This window comes from Cupressus sempervirens, chromosome 6, assembly GCF_028749045.1.
Source record: "Cupressus sempervirens isolate cs-2001-9-10 chromosome 6, ASM2874904v1, whole genome shotgun sequence".
In the NCBI taxonomy this organism is placed as follows: Eukaryota; Viridiplantae; Streptophyta; class Pinopsida; order Cupressales; family Cupressaceae; genus Cupressus; species Cupressus sempervirens.
This window is the reverse complement of record NC_143123.1, coordinates 389,105,295-389,122,275: the sequence shown is the minus strand read 5'-3', so window position 1 is coordinate 389,122,275 and position 16,981 is coordinate 389,105,295. Positions and strand designations below refer to the sequence as shown.

Below are 16,981 nucleotides of genomic sequence, written 5' to 3'. Positions count from 1 at the left end.
ACACATCTCTCCCCTATGAAAACACCCCTTTTTTACATATCTGTCCTCTATGAAAACATGTGTCCCAATATTGCCTTTCATCTTTCTTCAATTTAAAAACCGCCACTAACGTCCGCACATATATAAAAATTTAGGGATATAATTAAATAAAATTTTGGCAATGATGATTACAACATAACATATGCTGTAGAGGGAAAGATTAAAAACCAGAGAGAGTAAAACAAGCAAAACATCATTAAAACCACATAAATTACCAATTACTATTTCATAGGTTCTTTTAGGAAAATACAAAAAAACATTCTCACTCACACATTTATGCATATTCTCTATTATAAACTAAGCAAAAGACTTTTCCTTGAAAACATGTGACTTCAAAAAACTCAACATTGATCATCGTTAAGATGCTTTGTGCGCAATTTTTTTTAAAGCATCGCCTAATCAAAAAACATCTGAAATGCTTAATTAAGCTTAAATTCTTCCTCTGAATAGAAGTGTGAAAAAAAATAGCAATTTCGCCTCTCCCAGCAGTTCGCTTTACAAATGGAGAGGGCACCAATGATGGTTAATTGACAGAAACCCTAGTTTAGGAAACAGAAATCTCGATTGTCTTACGCTTCTCTGGCACGATCCTAGGCACAGTAACAGACAGAACTTCGTCCATGCAGGATGCCGAGATGCCGTCAGCTTTAGCGTCCCTTGGTAATGTAAATTTCCTGGTAAATCTGTGATTCACCTTTCTTTCTACTCGCAAAAGTTTACACTCCTCTTCACCTTCCTCGTCGCGAATGTAGAACTTACCAGAAGCTTCGAGAATCGATCTGATGTTAATTTTTTAGTAATTTTGTGAGAAAGGAAAAAATTTTAACCCCTGAAAAATTTAGTATTTAATGCACATAAAATATTTTAAAAATAAATCATTGTAAACCTTAGAATATTACAAATCGATTTCTGAAAAAAATAATTGGGGCACTAGGGAACATTAGTTCCCTGCCTATATGATAGGCAGGGACTAATAATAATGCATTTAGTAAAAAGATGCTTATTTTATCTTATGCTTATAAGGCTAATTTCTTTATGTCTTCTCTCTTATTAAATCTATTTTAGCTAATTATTTTATTTATGAATCAATTAGTTTTGTTATTTCATCCTTTAGTTATAGAATTGTACCAATGTGTTCAATAGTGTCACATTATTATGTGTGTCATTCTTCATCATTCATCCATGTCTCTTCTACATGTATTTAGTATTGAATTAATGTAGTTATGTTTGACAACTACACATGTTTGTAAGTGTGTGTGATAAGACTTTTAATTGATTTATTTGTTAATGAAACAATTGTTAGTAATTATTATTTTTATCTATTTCATGAAAAAGAGAATCATAGTGCATAATGGAATCAAAACTAATGTTTAGTGGTGTTTGAGGAGAAAAAAGGATTGAATATTAAGTATGGTGGTAAATAAATGCCTAGGGATATTCATACATTGTTTTCCATCAAGATATAAATGGTCACAAAATGTTTCATACCTATCTCCCTCATATACTCTAGGAGTCTTCAAGTTCCACAAAACCTAATAGCAAGAAAAACATCATAACATAATATATATGTCAGCTCAAATGCAACATATTTATGAGTTTAAAATGAATATCCATAAGACAAGTATGTATTTCGAAAGGTATTAAACAATTATGATGTGGAGCATCAAACAAATTATCAAATCTACACAACTGCAACATCAAAGTGGAGGTAAATATAAACCATTTGTTCCTTCATTATAGTTATGCTTCTAATGTTTGGGGGAGGCTATTACAAATGTTGGAGGTGAACTGGGTGTTTAACAAGGGTTTGGAGCAATTTGTGGTGAGTTGGCAAGGCCCTTTTGCCCACCCCCTCCTTTTCAGCATGTGGAAGTTTATCCCCACCCATGTTTGCTGGGGTATTTGGAAGGAGAGAAATAACAAGGTGTTCAGGAATGAAGAAAGAAGTGAGGAGGTTGTTGTAGACAAGATCTACAAACTTATGGTTGAGAATATGAGTTGTAGCAAGTGGAGAAAACTGGCGTTCCCCCCTAGTCAGTTGGATGTTAGAGTGGCCAAGGGCTGGAATTTGGAGGAGGGGATAATGGAGACTGATAATTCCAACCTATTGGCAAGGAAAAGGACACGATGGATACCCCCGCTCGTGAATTGGGTTAAGCTCAATTTTGATGGTGCTGCCAGAAAGCAGGGTTTGGTGGGAGGAGGTATAGTTAGGGATAGCAAGGGAAGGATGCTATTGGCGTACTTTGGACAACTAAAAAAAGTGTCTAACAATACCGTGGAAGTGATGGCTCTTTATTGGGGTTTAAAATTGGTGATTAGTGTGGGATGGATAAATGTGGAGATTGAAGGTGATTCAAAAATCATTATAGAAACTGTTAAAGGTAACATGAAGGAAAGATGGGCTATTAAACGCGTGGTAGATGTCATGCCCAAAAATGCTAACAAGTTTTCAAATAAATTCACTTAACTTCCTCACACACATAAATAATTATAAAATTTAAACACAACTCAAATGCTACTTTTCTTAACATATTTTAAACTTAAAATTTCACAGCTAAGCATATATCAACATGTTATCTGATTAATCTAATTTAAATGAATGTGATTACCAATCATAAAAATGTGCAGTAAGGTAACACCATCACATTTGATTTTTTTCTAAATTACATATGCAAAACTGAAAACAAAGCTATAAGACTCAATGCAAGCATATTACTCAAACACCATTTTATTGGCAAACCTGATTCAAAGGCTCAGTCGGGAAAGAACCAGGAAGAAAACCCGGCTTCGTTGCCATTTACATCAAGTTTAAAATACAATTTACAATAGGATCTCAAATCCCAAATTTCGACAATTTAATCTAATTTTCTTCATGACCCTAATCAAGGAATTTATAATGTTTTCTGCAACACTTTTTTAGTACCTTGGAGGGAACAAAAATCTGATTAGGTGACAACCAAGCATAACCAAGAGACAATCAAACATGCGTATTCATACATGGTTTACACAATAGGATTCACAATAAATCAAAACTAGGGAAAGGTGGATTCTTCCAACTAGGAGAAGTCAAGCACAACACGAAACAGATGCCCAATCGGGGCTATATACCAAGAACTTCTGTTCTTCCATTTCAACATACCATAATCATACAAGGTTTATGCTGACAGGTAGGGGCCCATAACACCCTACCCTTTCTCCCTCTTCTCATCCTGAGAAGAGACTCTACACTGGTTGGAGTTCGACTAAACAGACCTTTCCCAAAATTGGTCACTTCTGCCCTCTCCAAGGGTGAGTAATACCAAAACACCCATGCAAGAAAAATTTCAAAATTGCAAACATAAAGATGAAAGGAAATCGTCCAAAAATAACATGGTTTTCAAAGCTTCCCAACATACCCACAAACATACAAACATGGAAACAACAACAAGGTAGCATAAGCATGAAACAAGAATGAAATCTGAACAAGGGAGATGAGAATTCCAACCTTCACAAAGAGGTAATGGAAATGAACAAGTTTGAGTAGAGTTTCCCTTTCCTTGCTTCAACCTTCAAGAACTCCTCTCTAAATGTAGAGATTGGGTAACAACCTCCACTAGACCAAGAAGGGCCTCTAAATAAGCCTTAAACTCAACCACCCAAAAGGATCAATAACTTCTCCCACCCACTTGCAATTCTAGAAACTCCTAACTCAACCCATATTATGGTTAAACACTAAGTGGAGGTGAGGTAAGGCAACTCATGGTAACCACTTGCAATTTTCGCACAAAGGCAAAATGAGACTTTTTGAGTGATCTCCAAAGTCAACAAAAGGGGCTTAGGGGTTGGAAAAGACCCCCAACCCATACCCATACCCTTTGGGTAAAATTATTTCATGTTTTAAAGCCTAAGGAATAGGTTTAGAGCCAAACAAAAGCTAGGAAATAATTAGGACCAACTAGCAACTCTAACAATGCAGATTAAGCACTAATCCGGATTAAGGGATGACTAACCTCGATTAAGAACCCAATTAGCAAACTGACACTAACTTAACCCAACTTGGGTCCAAAGGTTACACAACTAACCCTAACTAGCATGCTGAAGAACATAAACAATTTACGAGTGTCAAGCGACACTAAAAGAACACAGTTACAAACATTAACATTTACTGATCGCAGAAAGATACATACATACATCTCACAATACAATACTAGAATTACAAACAACAAGGTTTCCAAAATTAGTACATAGGGATCAGTTCTGTTCCTTCGTCGGTTTCCTCGGCTAAAATATCTGCACACTCATTGCACACATCAGTAGTCCCAAAAATCACATGTACATATGTATATATATACGTATCAGAAATTCACATAAATTGAAACATACATCAATCAGGGTTTCTTTCATCCTACTTATATCCTTAATCATAAAGATTCCAAAATCAATGCGTTAAACCTATATTTTACTTAATTCATCAACATACATATACCTAAAACCTTACATGACGAACATCAAATATCTAGAAGTAACATCACACAACATGAAATAATTAATATGTTCTAAGCATCGGATAATGTCTCGACATCTCGAGAAGTGAGTATCAAAATGATGAAGTAACAACTAAGGCTACGAAGGGTCGGGGCGAGGCCTCACAGTAGAAGACATTATACACTTAAGTTATTTTAAATAGGTTTGATTTGAATCATATTTTTCGAGAGGGAAATTGGGTGGTAGATGATATGGCGACGTTAGGCCTAAATGTGAAGGGACTAAGATGTTGGAGGGAATTTTAATGCCTTGCCAAATTTGGTAAGAGGGATAGTGAACCAAGAAATCAAGTATGATGAATCCTACCTGGAGAATTATTTTAAATTTTGGTGACCTGCTACCATGGAAAGGACAAAGTTATGAAGGATAGATGACATGGAGTAATGGAAAAGGTACTTGTGATAATAAATTCACATGGCATGAAAAAGAAAGAATTTTGATGTTTGAGATGAAAGGCTTTTTAATGATTTTCCTATGCGTGTTCTTGTACGCTAGGATGAGTAAAAGTTCAAATTTAAATGTTTTAAGAGCATTGGGAATGATGGAAAAGATTGGGGGAGAGATAGAGGTGGTCGACATTTGACATTAATTTCTACAAGAGACGCTACTATTATTTTAAACATTAATGGCCTTTATGTTCGCTTAACGGCTATTATTTTTCTGCCTAAGTGTGAAGTCATTCTTAGCAAGTGCTTCTGGGTTTGGAAGGATAAGAGAGTTTTAGGGAAAATTGTAGAGATGGGTGGCGACCTTTTGCGAATTGAGCCTTCCATGATAGAGGAGAATGCTAGGAAGCCGCTGGTGTGGTATATGCTGAAAGAAGGTGGTTTCATTTTGTTTATGGAGGCGTTAAATGGTTACAATGAAAATTGTTCCTTATAGTTTTTCAATTCTTGAGAGGACCAAAGAGTAATGATTAATGGCATCTTACTTCTTATCTCTGAAGAAGTCATCTCTCTAGCAATAGGATTGGATATGAGGGGAAGGAAATGGAAAAAGGTGACAAGGGTGGCCAACGAAGCGAGTTTACAGTGCTTTTTCTTGGATCGGGAGGAACCTGTTCGACACAGAGGTGGATTTATGCAGGAGAAGCTCCCTGAGCCATGGAATGAGGTCTATTTGATGTTGACGAAGTACCTAACTCTGGAAGGGAGGTATGGTGTCTGTTATTACTATCACTTTCCCCTCCTAAACCATTTTTGCCATCATGACTTTATTTTCATTTTGTTTTTTCTGTTGCATGATTTAGTGGATATAGTTATTGATGTTAAGGAAAAAATGAGGAAGGGTGTTAATTTTACCATTTTGCATCAAGGGTTGATGTTCCGACTATATCAATTTCACCTTGCTTTGGTCCCCCCCTAGGATTGTTGGGATTAAGGAGAAGGAGATGACACATGTCTTGACCACCATTGGGGTGGGGTGTGTGGACTTAACCTAGGACCAATTCCCTAAAAGTGTGAATAGAGTGCCCTCCCCTATAATGATTTCCTCCCCTATTGGGGTTTCTTCCAAGGATAATGCTAACCCCCTGATTGTGTATGATGTTACCATGGTGCAAGCGGACGACTTTCTTTGCAACAAATAGGAGGTCACCGTGGAGATCAAGAAGACGATTGGCAATAATGTGTGGGAAAGAATTCATCCGCTAGAAGAAAGAATGCACCTTTTGACAAAGTTTACTGTCAAAGTGACACATGTAACTGCTACCATGCTTCACCTGCTTAAAGATCAAGAGGGTGATCCGCCAAAGGAGGACTCCAAAATGCTATTTGACTTCCTTGCGGAAGATTGGGCTAATATCCTCTTGGGGAGGAAGGAGGCTAAGAAGCCTTAACGACTCTCTCCTTCTAGGCTTTCATGTTGCTTTTCTACTGGTTGTTGAACGTGGTTGGGTTGAAGGCTTTTATGCCTTTGTTTTTATATTTCTGTAGCTTTTTCAGTTCTAATACAAGTAGTATGTATGGCATGCCTGTTGATACTCTTTTAGTTAATTTTCTGAACTATGTTATTGTATTTTAAATGGTAGGGGGTAGTTTTGGTTGTTGGTAATCTGCTAGTAGTTCACCAGTTTGACTATTTAAGGGCCACCCCCCTAGTTTTGGCTGCTTTTAATTCAAAAACATCAATCTCTCTCATACCATCCGACGCCAAATTTACTCAAATCTGTTACCTCTCTATTAAACCCAAATTGAATCTTGCTACAACAACTCCATTTGCAAACAAAAAATCATTCATAAAGTATCTCATTCCCTTATACTATCGACAATTTCCTTCATAACTGATAAACAAAAACAATGTCATCAATTCTTAGTCATTGATTCAACAATGTCAAAGAAAATTTATTCACATTGAAATTTGAAAATCTTTTATGTGTAAAAATAGAGCCATCATTTTATCTTCTCATTGGACTCCCAAATCAGAAATTTCTCTCTATTAGAATTGGTCACCGAAATCAGAATTGAAATCCGCATTTGCTGCTCCAAATATGCTCGTCCATGTCATAAAACTCAAAACAAAAAATCTGCTTTCAAAGGGGATAAGGTATCGATTCCTTGAAGATATTAAAATGTTCAAAAAAATTTCTAATTTTAAAAAAACCAAATCTGCACTAAAGAAATGGGAATACAGAATCACTCCCATGATATCAAAATTTTCAAATAGAATCCCTTCTATGGTTTCAAATCATATCAATTTCATATGGGACATGGCTATCCTCTCTACAAATTGTACAGTTGACCAATTTTCAAAAAATTGAAAATATAACAGATTTTTCGAAAAATTTTAGCATTTGATCTTCATGATTGCATAGTTTGTAGTCGAAAACAACAAAAAATTTGGAAAAAAATCAGTATATTTTGGTGAATCTAAATTTTTTTTTTGGACTTTATTTTGTGTTTAGTACATTCTGTCTAAAGATTAACCCGTCCCGTTAAAATCTGCACCATGATTTCTAAACCAATTAGCTCTTTTAATACATGAAATTATATCTTCCAACCAAAATAAACACAGATTTGAAAAACAGATTCAACCGATACTTCTAAGAAAGAAAAATACTATCGAACCATGTAAATGGGTTGCTCATTACATTCTAAACAAAATGAGAATTTGTGATTTAAATCACAACTATCTTGATAAAAAAGGGCTAGATAACCTTCCTTTGAATTGGCTCTATTATACTCAGTATATCAAAACCCAAAGAAGACCAAACATTTACCAAATCCATTTATAATGTAAACCAAAAACATGCATACCCTCATAAATAACCGAACCCCATTTGACACTAATTCCAAACAGAATTCCACTAACAAAATCACATTATTTTAATCATGGAAATAGGAATCGGTTGCCAAACTGATTCATCTGGGAAACTCTTGCCAATTATTCCAATCAATGCCTTTAAATGAGAAAATCATAAATCAGCGGAATTGAAACCAACACTGCCAAATCGAAATTCACATAGACTATTCAATTTCAAAATATAAAACGTTGTTGGTTATCGATAGCCAAAGCAAAACATGAATTTTATATTTCTTTCATCCTCTAGACTATGTTTCATTAAAAAACATTAGCCTCTTTTTATAATCATTTGAGTAGTTATTAAAATATGTTTGCATTCTTTTTCATATATTTGGCACAATTTTGTGAAATTGGGAATTTTGCAATTTTAACTTTGTACAAACTTGTTTACCCATTGGACTCACGTTAAACTTTTACATTTGGACTCTTACAATATTTCAATTGGGTTTGAACATTATTCATTAAAATGATTTTCTGAAGGTGCTCCTGCATCAGATTCACAACATGAAAATTATGTAAATTTGTTGTAGGGTTAAAAAGGATAGAGACTCTAGAGATTTATACATTGTACAGTTTTATTTACATATTCAAGACCCTCTCAAAATTTTATGCAATTAATAACTAAGATCTAATTTTAGTCTAAATGTAAAAGACATGAATTTTTCTCAAAATAAATAATAGGAAAAAATACCATTTTTATATAAATCCCACAATAGAAAAATAATGCAAAATAAGTATCCAAAATACCAGTGCAAAATAATAACAAAACATAGCACAAGAGAACACTAGATGTACTCTAGAATAGCCCTTTTGGGAAATATCCAACCTCCAAAAAAATCTAAATGAGTCAGTGTATTATCTCAAGAACAAGATCACAATACACTTGTAAAATCTTCATGTAAGGCCTTTGAAGTATCAAGAAACCTAGTTGCACTCCTTCACACAAACAAGAAAATGAAAACTAAAAAATCATGCATCTAAATCCATGCTTTATGTAATCACATGTCCGACATCCAAGTTATTCTCAATCCAATCTCTAAGAAATAATTCAAAGATTCTACACGTCAACTTAACAACTACTAATGTGCTTACTTTGATAGAAGAAGATTGAATAAAGCACCCAAGCATTATCACAGAAAACATGTGCCTCAAAAACACAATTTCTCTATATTGTAACCCCAATATTAAATAATAGGTGCTAATCAAATTCAATATCTTAGTATGACCTACTTCAATATTTGTAGCTAAAATAACAACAACTAGTTGCTAGCACATTCAACTAATCATACTTAAAAAATTCTAGGTAGTTCCAAATATAAGTCAAACATACCATATAAAAGTATACCCATAAAGACAACTTTTTCATCATTTAGATAATTCTTCTTTGCTCCTATTTTTTTATAGTTCCTAAAATCTTTGTATCCCTCTTCTTAGTGAACATCACCTTCGTATAATCACACACTTGAGCCCCAATGTATCACAACTTATACAAAACAAGTAAACACCCAACACCCCTAAACACTTGCACTCACTTCATGTAGTTTAGATGAGATGAAGAGTGGTTAAGAGTTTAGGATGGAAAGGAAAGGAAATGAGCTTTTATAGTTTGCAATAACAAATCCATCTAATTTTAGGTCTACATATGGTGACATTAAAATGGGACTACCCTATATTCTTTGTAGAAGATACCTGATCACACTACATACATACATACATACATACATATATTTCCTTCTATAAAATTTGAACTTAAATCACAATTAATAATAATGGTCCTAAATTGTATGGATATATCTATAGTCGGAATATATCACCCTAGACTTTAGGAAGACACAAGTTAGAATTGAAAGCATAAGCTTACAACGGTTTTTGAGTATAACCATTTGTTTTAAGATCTACATATGGTGACACTAATATGAAATTACCTATAATGATTATAGGAAACACGTAATAAATATACTATAAACTAGACACATATACCTTACCTCCTATAAAATTAAAACTTAAATTGTGATAAATAATCACCCTTTGGTAACATCTTCCATTCATCAAATAACATCTATATAATCATATGAAGTCTAGACCTAGTGTTACATATATAATTAGTCCCTGTCTATGTATATATCTATGTATATAAGCAGAGAACTTATGTTTTTGTTTACCCTCCACCCCCCCAATTTATTTTTGTCCAAATAATGCAAAAGACTAAGGTTTAAAAAAATAATAATTAATAAATCAAATATGATAGGCTATTTCCTAATTTCTGATTGGTTGAACCAAATTTCTTAGAGTTTATGTCTATTTTTGTAAATAGTAAAATTAGCAAATTATTAAATATCATGTCGGCGGGCTCTAACTGCAAAGTAAAGGAAAGCATTAATGGACATTAAATATACTCACATGCACAATAGCCAAATATTTTTTTTAAAAAGCGAGAGCACATTGTAACCATCGTACACCCAAAAGAATGAGAGTATAGAACTTCACGTAGTTATAGGGAGAACACGTTTTTAAGTCATATGTCCTTGTTCCCAAACAAAATATATCAAAAGTAGCAGCATGGTTATTTATTATAATCCTGAAGCTATCTAAGGAAGTCCAAATTTTGCATTGATTTTCAAAACTATAATGCAAAGTTCCCTTAATAAACATTTTGACTTATAGGGGAGAGGACCCAGCATTTGAACAGGTTTCAATGGTTGTGATAGAAATTGTTTACTTTATACCTACACTTGTTGACTTAATGTCCAATTTTTTTTGACAACATTGTATCAATACTTGTGACTTTAAAGTTGTTGGTGCAATGATGATTACCAAAAAATGAATGAAAATGTACCCTTTGATCTAAAAAAAACCAATGATGTGATGCCACATTAGCTGTTCAACTATGGGTACCCTTTATGCACGAACATTGGTCTCACTTTTTTTAGGGGCTGTTTTGGACAACTTGGCAAAAAGCATGCTGATGTGGCATCATAACGAGTGATGTGGACTTGAAACCTTAGTTATAAGTAGACGACTCGCCAAGTAAACTACTTGATAAGCGCGAAGTTAGGGTGTTCAAGTACCGGGTCCTCTCCCCTAATCCTTTATCGTTATTCCTTGTAAATAGTCAGTTACAAAATGAGCGTGGCAAACAAAATAAAAAGATCCCTAAACAAATGACCGGCCACTGTAACGTAAGAATTATACATTGAATAATTCAATTAGGCTTATTATTATTAGTCCCTACCTATGCATATGCAGGGTAATGGGCATAATTAATATTTTTCACAATCAAAAATCATGTGAGTTACTAAAGTTAAAAAATAGTATATTTTTAAATTAATTTTGAAACAATAATTTTTATTTTCTGATTGGCTAGTGGGAATTTTACCAGGGTAAATATGATTTTTTTGTTAGGAAAATTTTGAATTTTATTCTGGAAGCTTCTACTTTGTCGGTGGACCATTTGCTCCGCGCCTCTCTGGACAGCACCATACCCTGAGGCCGGAATATGGTGCGACTGAAAACTTCAACGCCTTCGAGGTTGCAGACAGCTTAGCTCGAACTGTAGCACTAAGATGGAAACAACTCGGCGCCCTACTCTGTAGATGTGTATCCTTTGATTCAGCTCTAGAGCAATCGTAAATGTTGATCATGTCCAAGAATGTGTATAATGCTGCTACTTGCGTACCTCCCTGAGGTTGCCATGAGATAAGTGGATAAAATGGTTTTTGATAGGAATTACCAACTCTTCTTGACCCCTCACCCAGAGAAAGAAATATACAAAGAGATACTGCAATCGGTAGCCATGCTACGAGAACCTAGCAGCCCCAGTTCTGGTGTTAAACGAATAAATAGAGTTTCCGTTTGGGACAATTACTTTGAGATTTCTACAGCGTTTGTCTTTGAGGTAAACCCTCCATTGATAACTAGAATATAGATTTCTTTGAGAAATACTTCAGGCGGCATGAATCTATGCATCCCCATTTCTTAATTTCTTTGCTGGGCTTAAATTTAGACCCTGTGACCTCGCCATTCCAGTTCTCTGTGCCCTTCTGCTTATTTGTACTGTCGAATTTTGGAGGAGTAGAGTTTATGACCTCATCAGACCGCTTTCCAGTGCCATTTTGCTTATCGGTGTCATCAAAATTTTGAAAATTAAATTTCAAGACCTCCTCGGGCCTTTTGCCTCTGCGTGCTTTCAAAATTGGTTCTCGATTCCTTGCCAGATCCCTTTTCCTTAACATTTTCCTTATGGGTATTCTCCACAATTTGAGGGAAAAGTAACTCGGCTAGTCTCCTGCGCTTAAATATCGCCTCATTAAGGTTAACTGAGATTTCTAATGAACGGAAACATCAAAATTGTAGAATGCACTCAACTAATCAGCTCTAGGGTTTCCATTGAGCTGTGCCACGACATTTGTAGGCACAGAGGGATGGCAATTGGAATGGTACTGGGTGATGATAGTTTCAAGGCCTCCGTATGTCTGAATTTGAGTTTGCTACATGTCTTTCTTTCTTTTCATGCTGGTTGAGATTGTTGTAGAATTTAGGACAGAGGACTCAACGAGTAGCTTAGAGCCCATTTGGTTGATGGTATAGGAATAGAAAAATTGGAATATGATTTTGATTTTGTGTTTGGTTGATGGAATAGGAATAGAAAAATTTGGAATACGATTTTTATATTCCCATTTTGCTCTAAAATCTTATACCCATTCCAAAAAATAGCTGTTATTGGAATGGCCATTCCTATTCCTAATATTACATGCCTCCGGCCAAACGTTATAGACAAAGGAAAATAAATAATTTATTATCTCAATTTTAGATTAAGAAAGAATACATGGTAAAAAAAATTTAATTTTTGTTTTATTATTAAAATTTTCATATGATTAAGTTATTTAATTTTTTTCATCATTTAAATTTTAAATTTGTAAAATAGTATTAAATTATAACAATATATATTTTTTGTCTATATATTTAGATATTTAAATATATGTTCTAATATACTTACTATAAAACATCACATACAATATAGAAAAATAATTATCTAATTTGAATATATAACTTTTTAAACTTCTAAGAATACATAAGAAAATTAAATTATAAATTTTTTTCATATTATTGTCTTAATATTATTAGTTAACTAAATATTAAGAATTCTTTTGTAAAGAAATTATATATTTTAAAAAATAACAGAATTGTACATTATATATTATAATTATTATTAAAATAAGTTAAAATTAAAAAATTTAATACATGATTAATTTAACGAGCATAGGGCAAAAATACCCTACCATAATATGAGATTTGGAGTGAGTAACTAGCTCGATTCATGTCATGTGGTTGTCATCTTGATATCTTTCACTTGCAAGCTTTGACATAAACAATATAAGATGCTAACAACAACAACTTCTACTATAAACCCAAAAGGAAGGGATTCCAACTCTCAAAGAGCTCTTGTTATTACCACATTGTGTTATTTTAATTTTTTTTTTCAATTATATTGTTATATTATATTTAAATCATTAAAATTTGTATTACAAACTGAAATGAAAATAATAAAAAATAGTATAAGTTAATAATGTAGTTCAAATTTTAAAAATAATAATTAAACAAAAATAATCTTGTTTCAATTCAAATTGTTTCAAAAAAATTAAACAATTTGAACTATAACTATATCTCTATAAAAATGATATTTATTTTACAAAGTCTAATTTTGTATTTTCTTTACAACTATTTATTATATATTTATTATTTCATTACATATTGAAATTTTGTCATATTTAAAATGACTTTTGATATCTATGTTCCATTATTTTACCATGATAATCGAAATTTTACTATAAAAAATTATATACATAAATACATTAAAAATGTTTAATTGAAAAATAAAATAAGAAATGTGCATCGCATGTTTGAACCAAAAAAAAGAATATTATAATTTTTTATACTTACTAATAAAATAATTTTTAACTAAACAAAATATACTCTTACTTTAAACATTAAAATTACAAAATTATTAATCCTCAAATATTTGAACCAATTCTTCACTTCTCATTTATTTAACATTTGTATTATTTTACTTCTACTTTAAACTAATTGTAAATTTAGCGTTTAATGAACATTAAAATAATTTTCCACCTTGCTGACAATAGGCAGGGACTCTTGTTCGACTAGAGCTCTTGTTTTAAATATTATCTATATAACCATATGAAATCTAGACATGGTGTTACATATATAATTTCAAATATTATGAAGTCTAGACCTAGTATTAGGTATATAACCTCAAAAACATCGAAATAACCATCTAAAGTCTAGACCTATGCTACATATATAATTGATATAAACATGTGAAGGACATGGTGTTAATATATAACCTCAAGCAAAGTATAGACCTTAGGAAGACGTGCCTTACAAATGAAAGCACAACTTTACAAAGTTTTAGGTACACCGTGTCTCTCGGAAGGACCATTAGGTTGGTCGGTCAGTGGAGAATCAGGAACAAATATGATTTTATTTTTCTATCTTAATATCTGCTTATTTTGGTGCATGTAAACTATATCAAGGCTAATGGTAGTTAAATTTACTCTGTGATGAGCACCTATATACCAACCGATGATAATTGCCTTTGAGGTAGCATGTTAAGTTGCTTTCCCGATTCAAACAAATAACAAATATACAGATACACTTCCATTGAAATTAGTTTTAGCACTTAATAAATGATGCACACACACATACGACTAGATAATACTAGATAACACTGCATCTCCATTAGATTTGTTTAGTGTATTTTTCTCAATAACTTGAAATACTGTACTATATTGGTTTTTCCATAACAAACATTGCCAAAAAGGTAATTTTGTCCACTTTCAACTACATTTTTTATTAAATGTTTTTTTTTGAAATTATTTTTTTTACCAAAATTTTAAATCTTAAATTATTGTATGTCTTCTTTTTACATTACCTTTTCCTCCCGAAGTCTACCCATTAAAGATATTGGGAATTTTCAAATATTTGGCATGATTTATCTTTGTTTAGTGGTGACATCCTTACATACTGTTCACGTGCCTTGTTTATGCTTCCACATTCTGTATAAGCAAATACATCATTAATGTATAGTAGAAGTTAATTGCAATATTAATGGTGGATAGTTGAAACAATAAACATATGTTTATAATGAGCTTGGATGATAGAAGATGACTGGGCTGGTCTGTGGTTTGTGTTGACCACATTCACTTCAAAATGTTTTAGCAATCCCCCCATAATCTAGAAACCAAGGGCCCTAGCCTAAAGCCTTGTTAGGTACTCATTTACAATCACTTATCAAATACTCTCATTCATTTTGATTCCCCTCATCACAATCACTTTAGGTTTTTACGGATTACCCATAATTGATGCTTTGAAGTGGTTTCAAGCTCACCACAAACTCCATAAACATCACACAAATGGTTTCAAGGTCAACACAAAATTCACACTAAAGTGGTTTTGGATTACCACAAACCAAACACATATTATGCACAAACCATCACTATGGGAAAACTATCATCACTTTGGACTTTACTCCTTCTGTAGCTGCATCAAACTGATTATTGAGTCCATATAAAAAGGCATCCATCTACTAAGATACATTGGTACCCAGCCCCTGTACTCGCCAATTGTATAGGAATCCTTTTTAGATACATGGTTCATCAATACATCAAACTAAAAAATCATTGGGGTGTCAGGCACAACTGATAATGCACCCCACACATTCACATAGCTCATTTGGTTGGGGATATCAATCCAATAATCTTCTACTTCATGACCACTTTTGATGAAAGCCTTCACAATTAACTAAACATTTTCTCATTCCAGATCTTAACACTTTAACACCAAATCAACACACACCCAAACCCTTGCACCATGACAATGACTTTAACACATTGTCTCATTTTTTAATTCATTTACATTTTGCATTGAAAGAAATCAAGGTAACTCCCACAACTAATCTATAACACTAGACACACATATAAATCATCCACAACCTTTAGAAGATATTACAAGTATGTCTGACAAACTTATTTGGAGCTCACCTTTTCCACAATGATTAAACAATGAGTCACATCCCCCAAAAAAATTCAACCTCAATTGATCTACACTTCACTTTGCACTCTTTTGAAATATTTTTTCACAAGAATTGGGTATGCACTCTCTAGCACTTCCGCTTGCATAGAGGTGCTCAACAAACTACAAATCTATGATGGGAAACTACACAATGCAAATGCTCCAACACTTGATCTCTCCTCATATTTTCTCTTCAAATTTCCCATTATGTACCAATCTCATTTATCCACTTCACATCAACAAAGCCTTATAAACTTCCCCAACAATTTCTTAAACATCCAAATGTGATACACACTCCAAGCAACGAATGATGCAACCAAAGTATCTTCAACAATATTGATGTGTTTGTTCCACAATGATATTTGCTTCAACAACCTATAGATTTCTAACAACAATCTCTATGAGGTAGCTCTGTAAGAACATTTCTCTAAGTTATTTAATTCTCCTTCATCTCATTTGGAAAAATAACATTCGCAATTCCTTACCCAAAGCTCTGATACCAAGTTAAAACTCAACTGCTTTGATACCAACTTAAAAGTCAACTACACTAATACCAAGTTGAGGAACCCAAATATGGGCTTTGCATATCACAGGCCCAATCCATTCTATTTATAAGAAAATACATCATAAAAGTATAGTAGAAGCCAACGGCAATATTAATGGTGGATAGTTGAAATAGTAAGCATATGTTTATAATGAGCTTGGACAACAGAAGATGATTGGTCTGGTTTGTGGTCTGTGTCGACCACATCACTATAATTATTTTACTTTTTTCATAGTATTCACATAGGACAAATGGCTATAACCTCCTCTTAACTTGAATTTCTATTCTCCTCCTTTTCTTCACTTAGTAATGAATGGTGCATACAATATAAGAGAGAATGGAGAGTGGAGTATTCTACATGTTTAGATGGATGGTTTATAAGCTACATACTATGTGGCCACCCTTAAACAACACACACTAAGGGACGAATAAAGCTTGGAAAAAAGTCAACTTTGACTATTTAACACTTTTGGTTTAGGAATT

The 16,981-nt window shown here is 33.3% G+C and overlaps 1 protein-coding gene across 1 annotated transcript; it reads right to left on the bottom strand.

Moving 5' to 3' along the window:
- Positions 1-583: 583 nt before the first annotated feature.
- On the bottom strand, positions 584-1,927 carry LOC149552686 (17.8 kDa class II heat shock protein-like). Its single transcript, XM_089790228.1, has 3 exons — positions 1,889-1,927; positions 1,528-1,571; positions 584-818 (listed from the first exon to the last, which is right to left on the bottom strand). The coding sequence occupies exons 1-3, from the start codon at positions 1,925-1,927 to the stop codon at positions 584-586; spliced, it is 318 nt and encodes a 105-aa protein (XP_089646354.1).
- Positions 1,928-16,981: the final 15,054 nt, after the last annotated feature.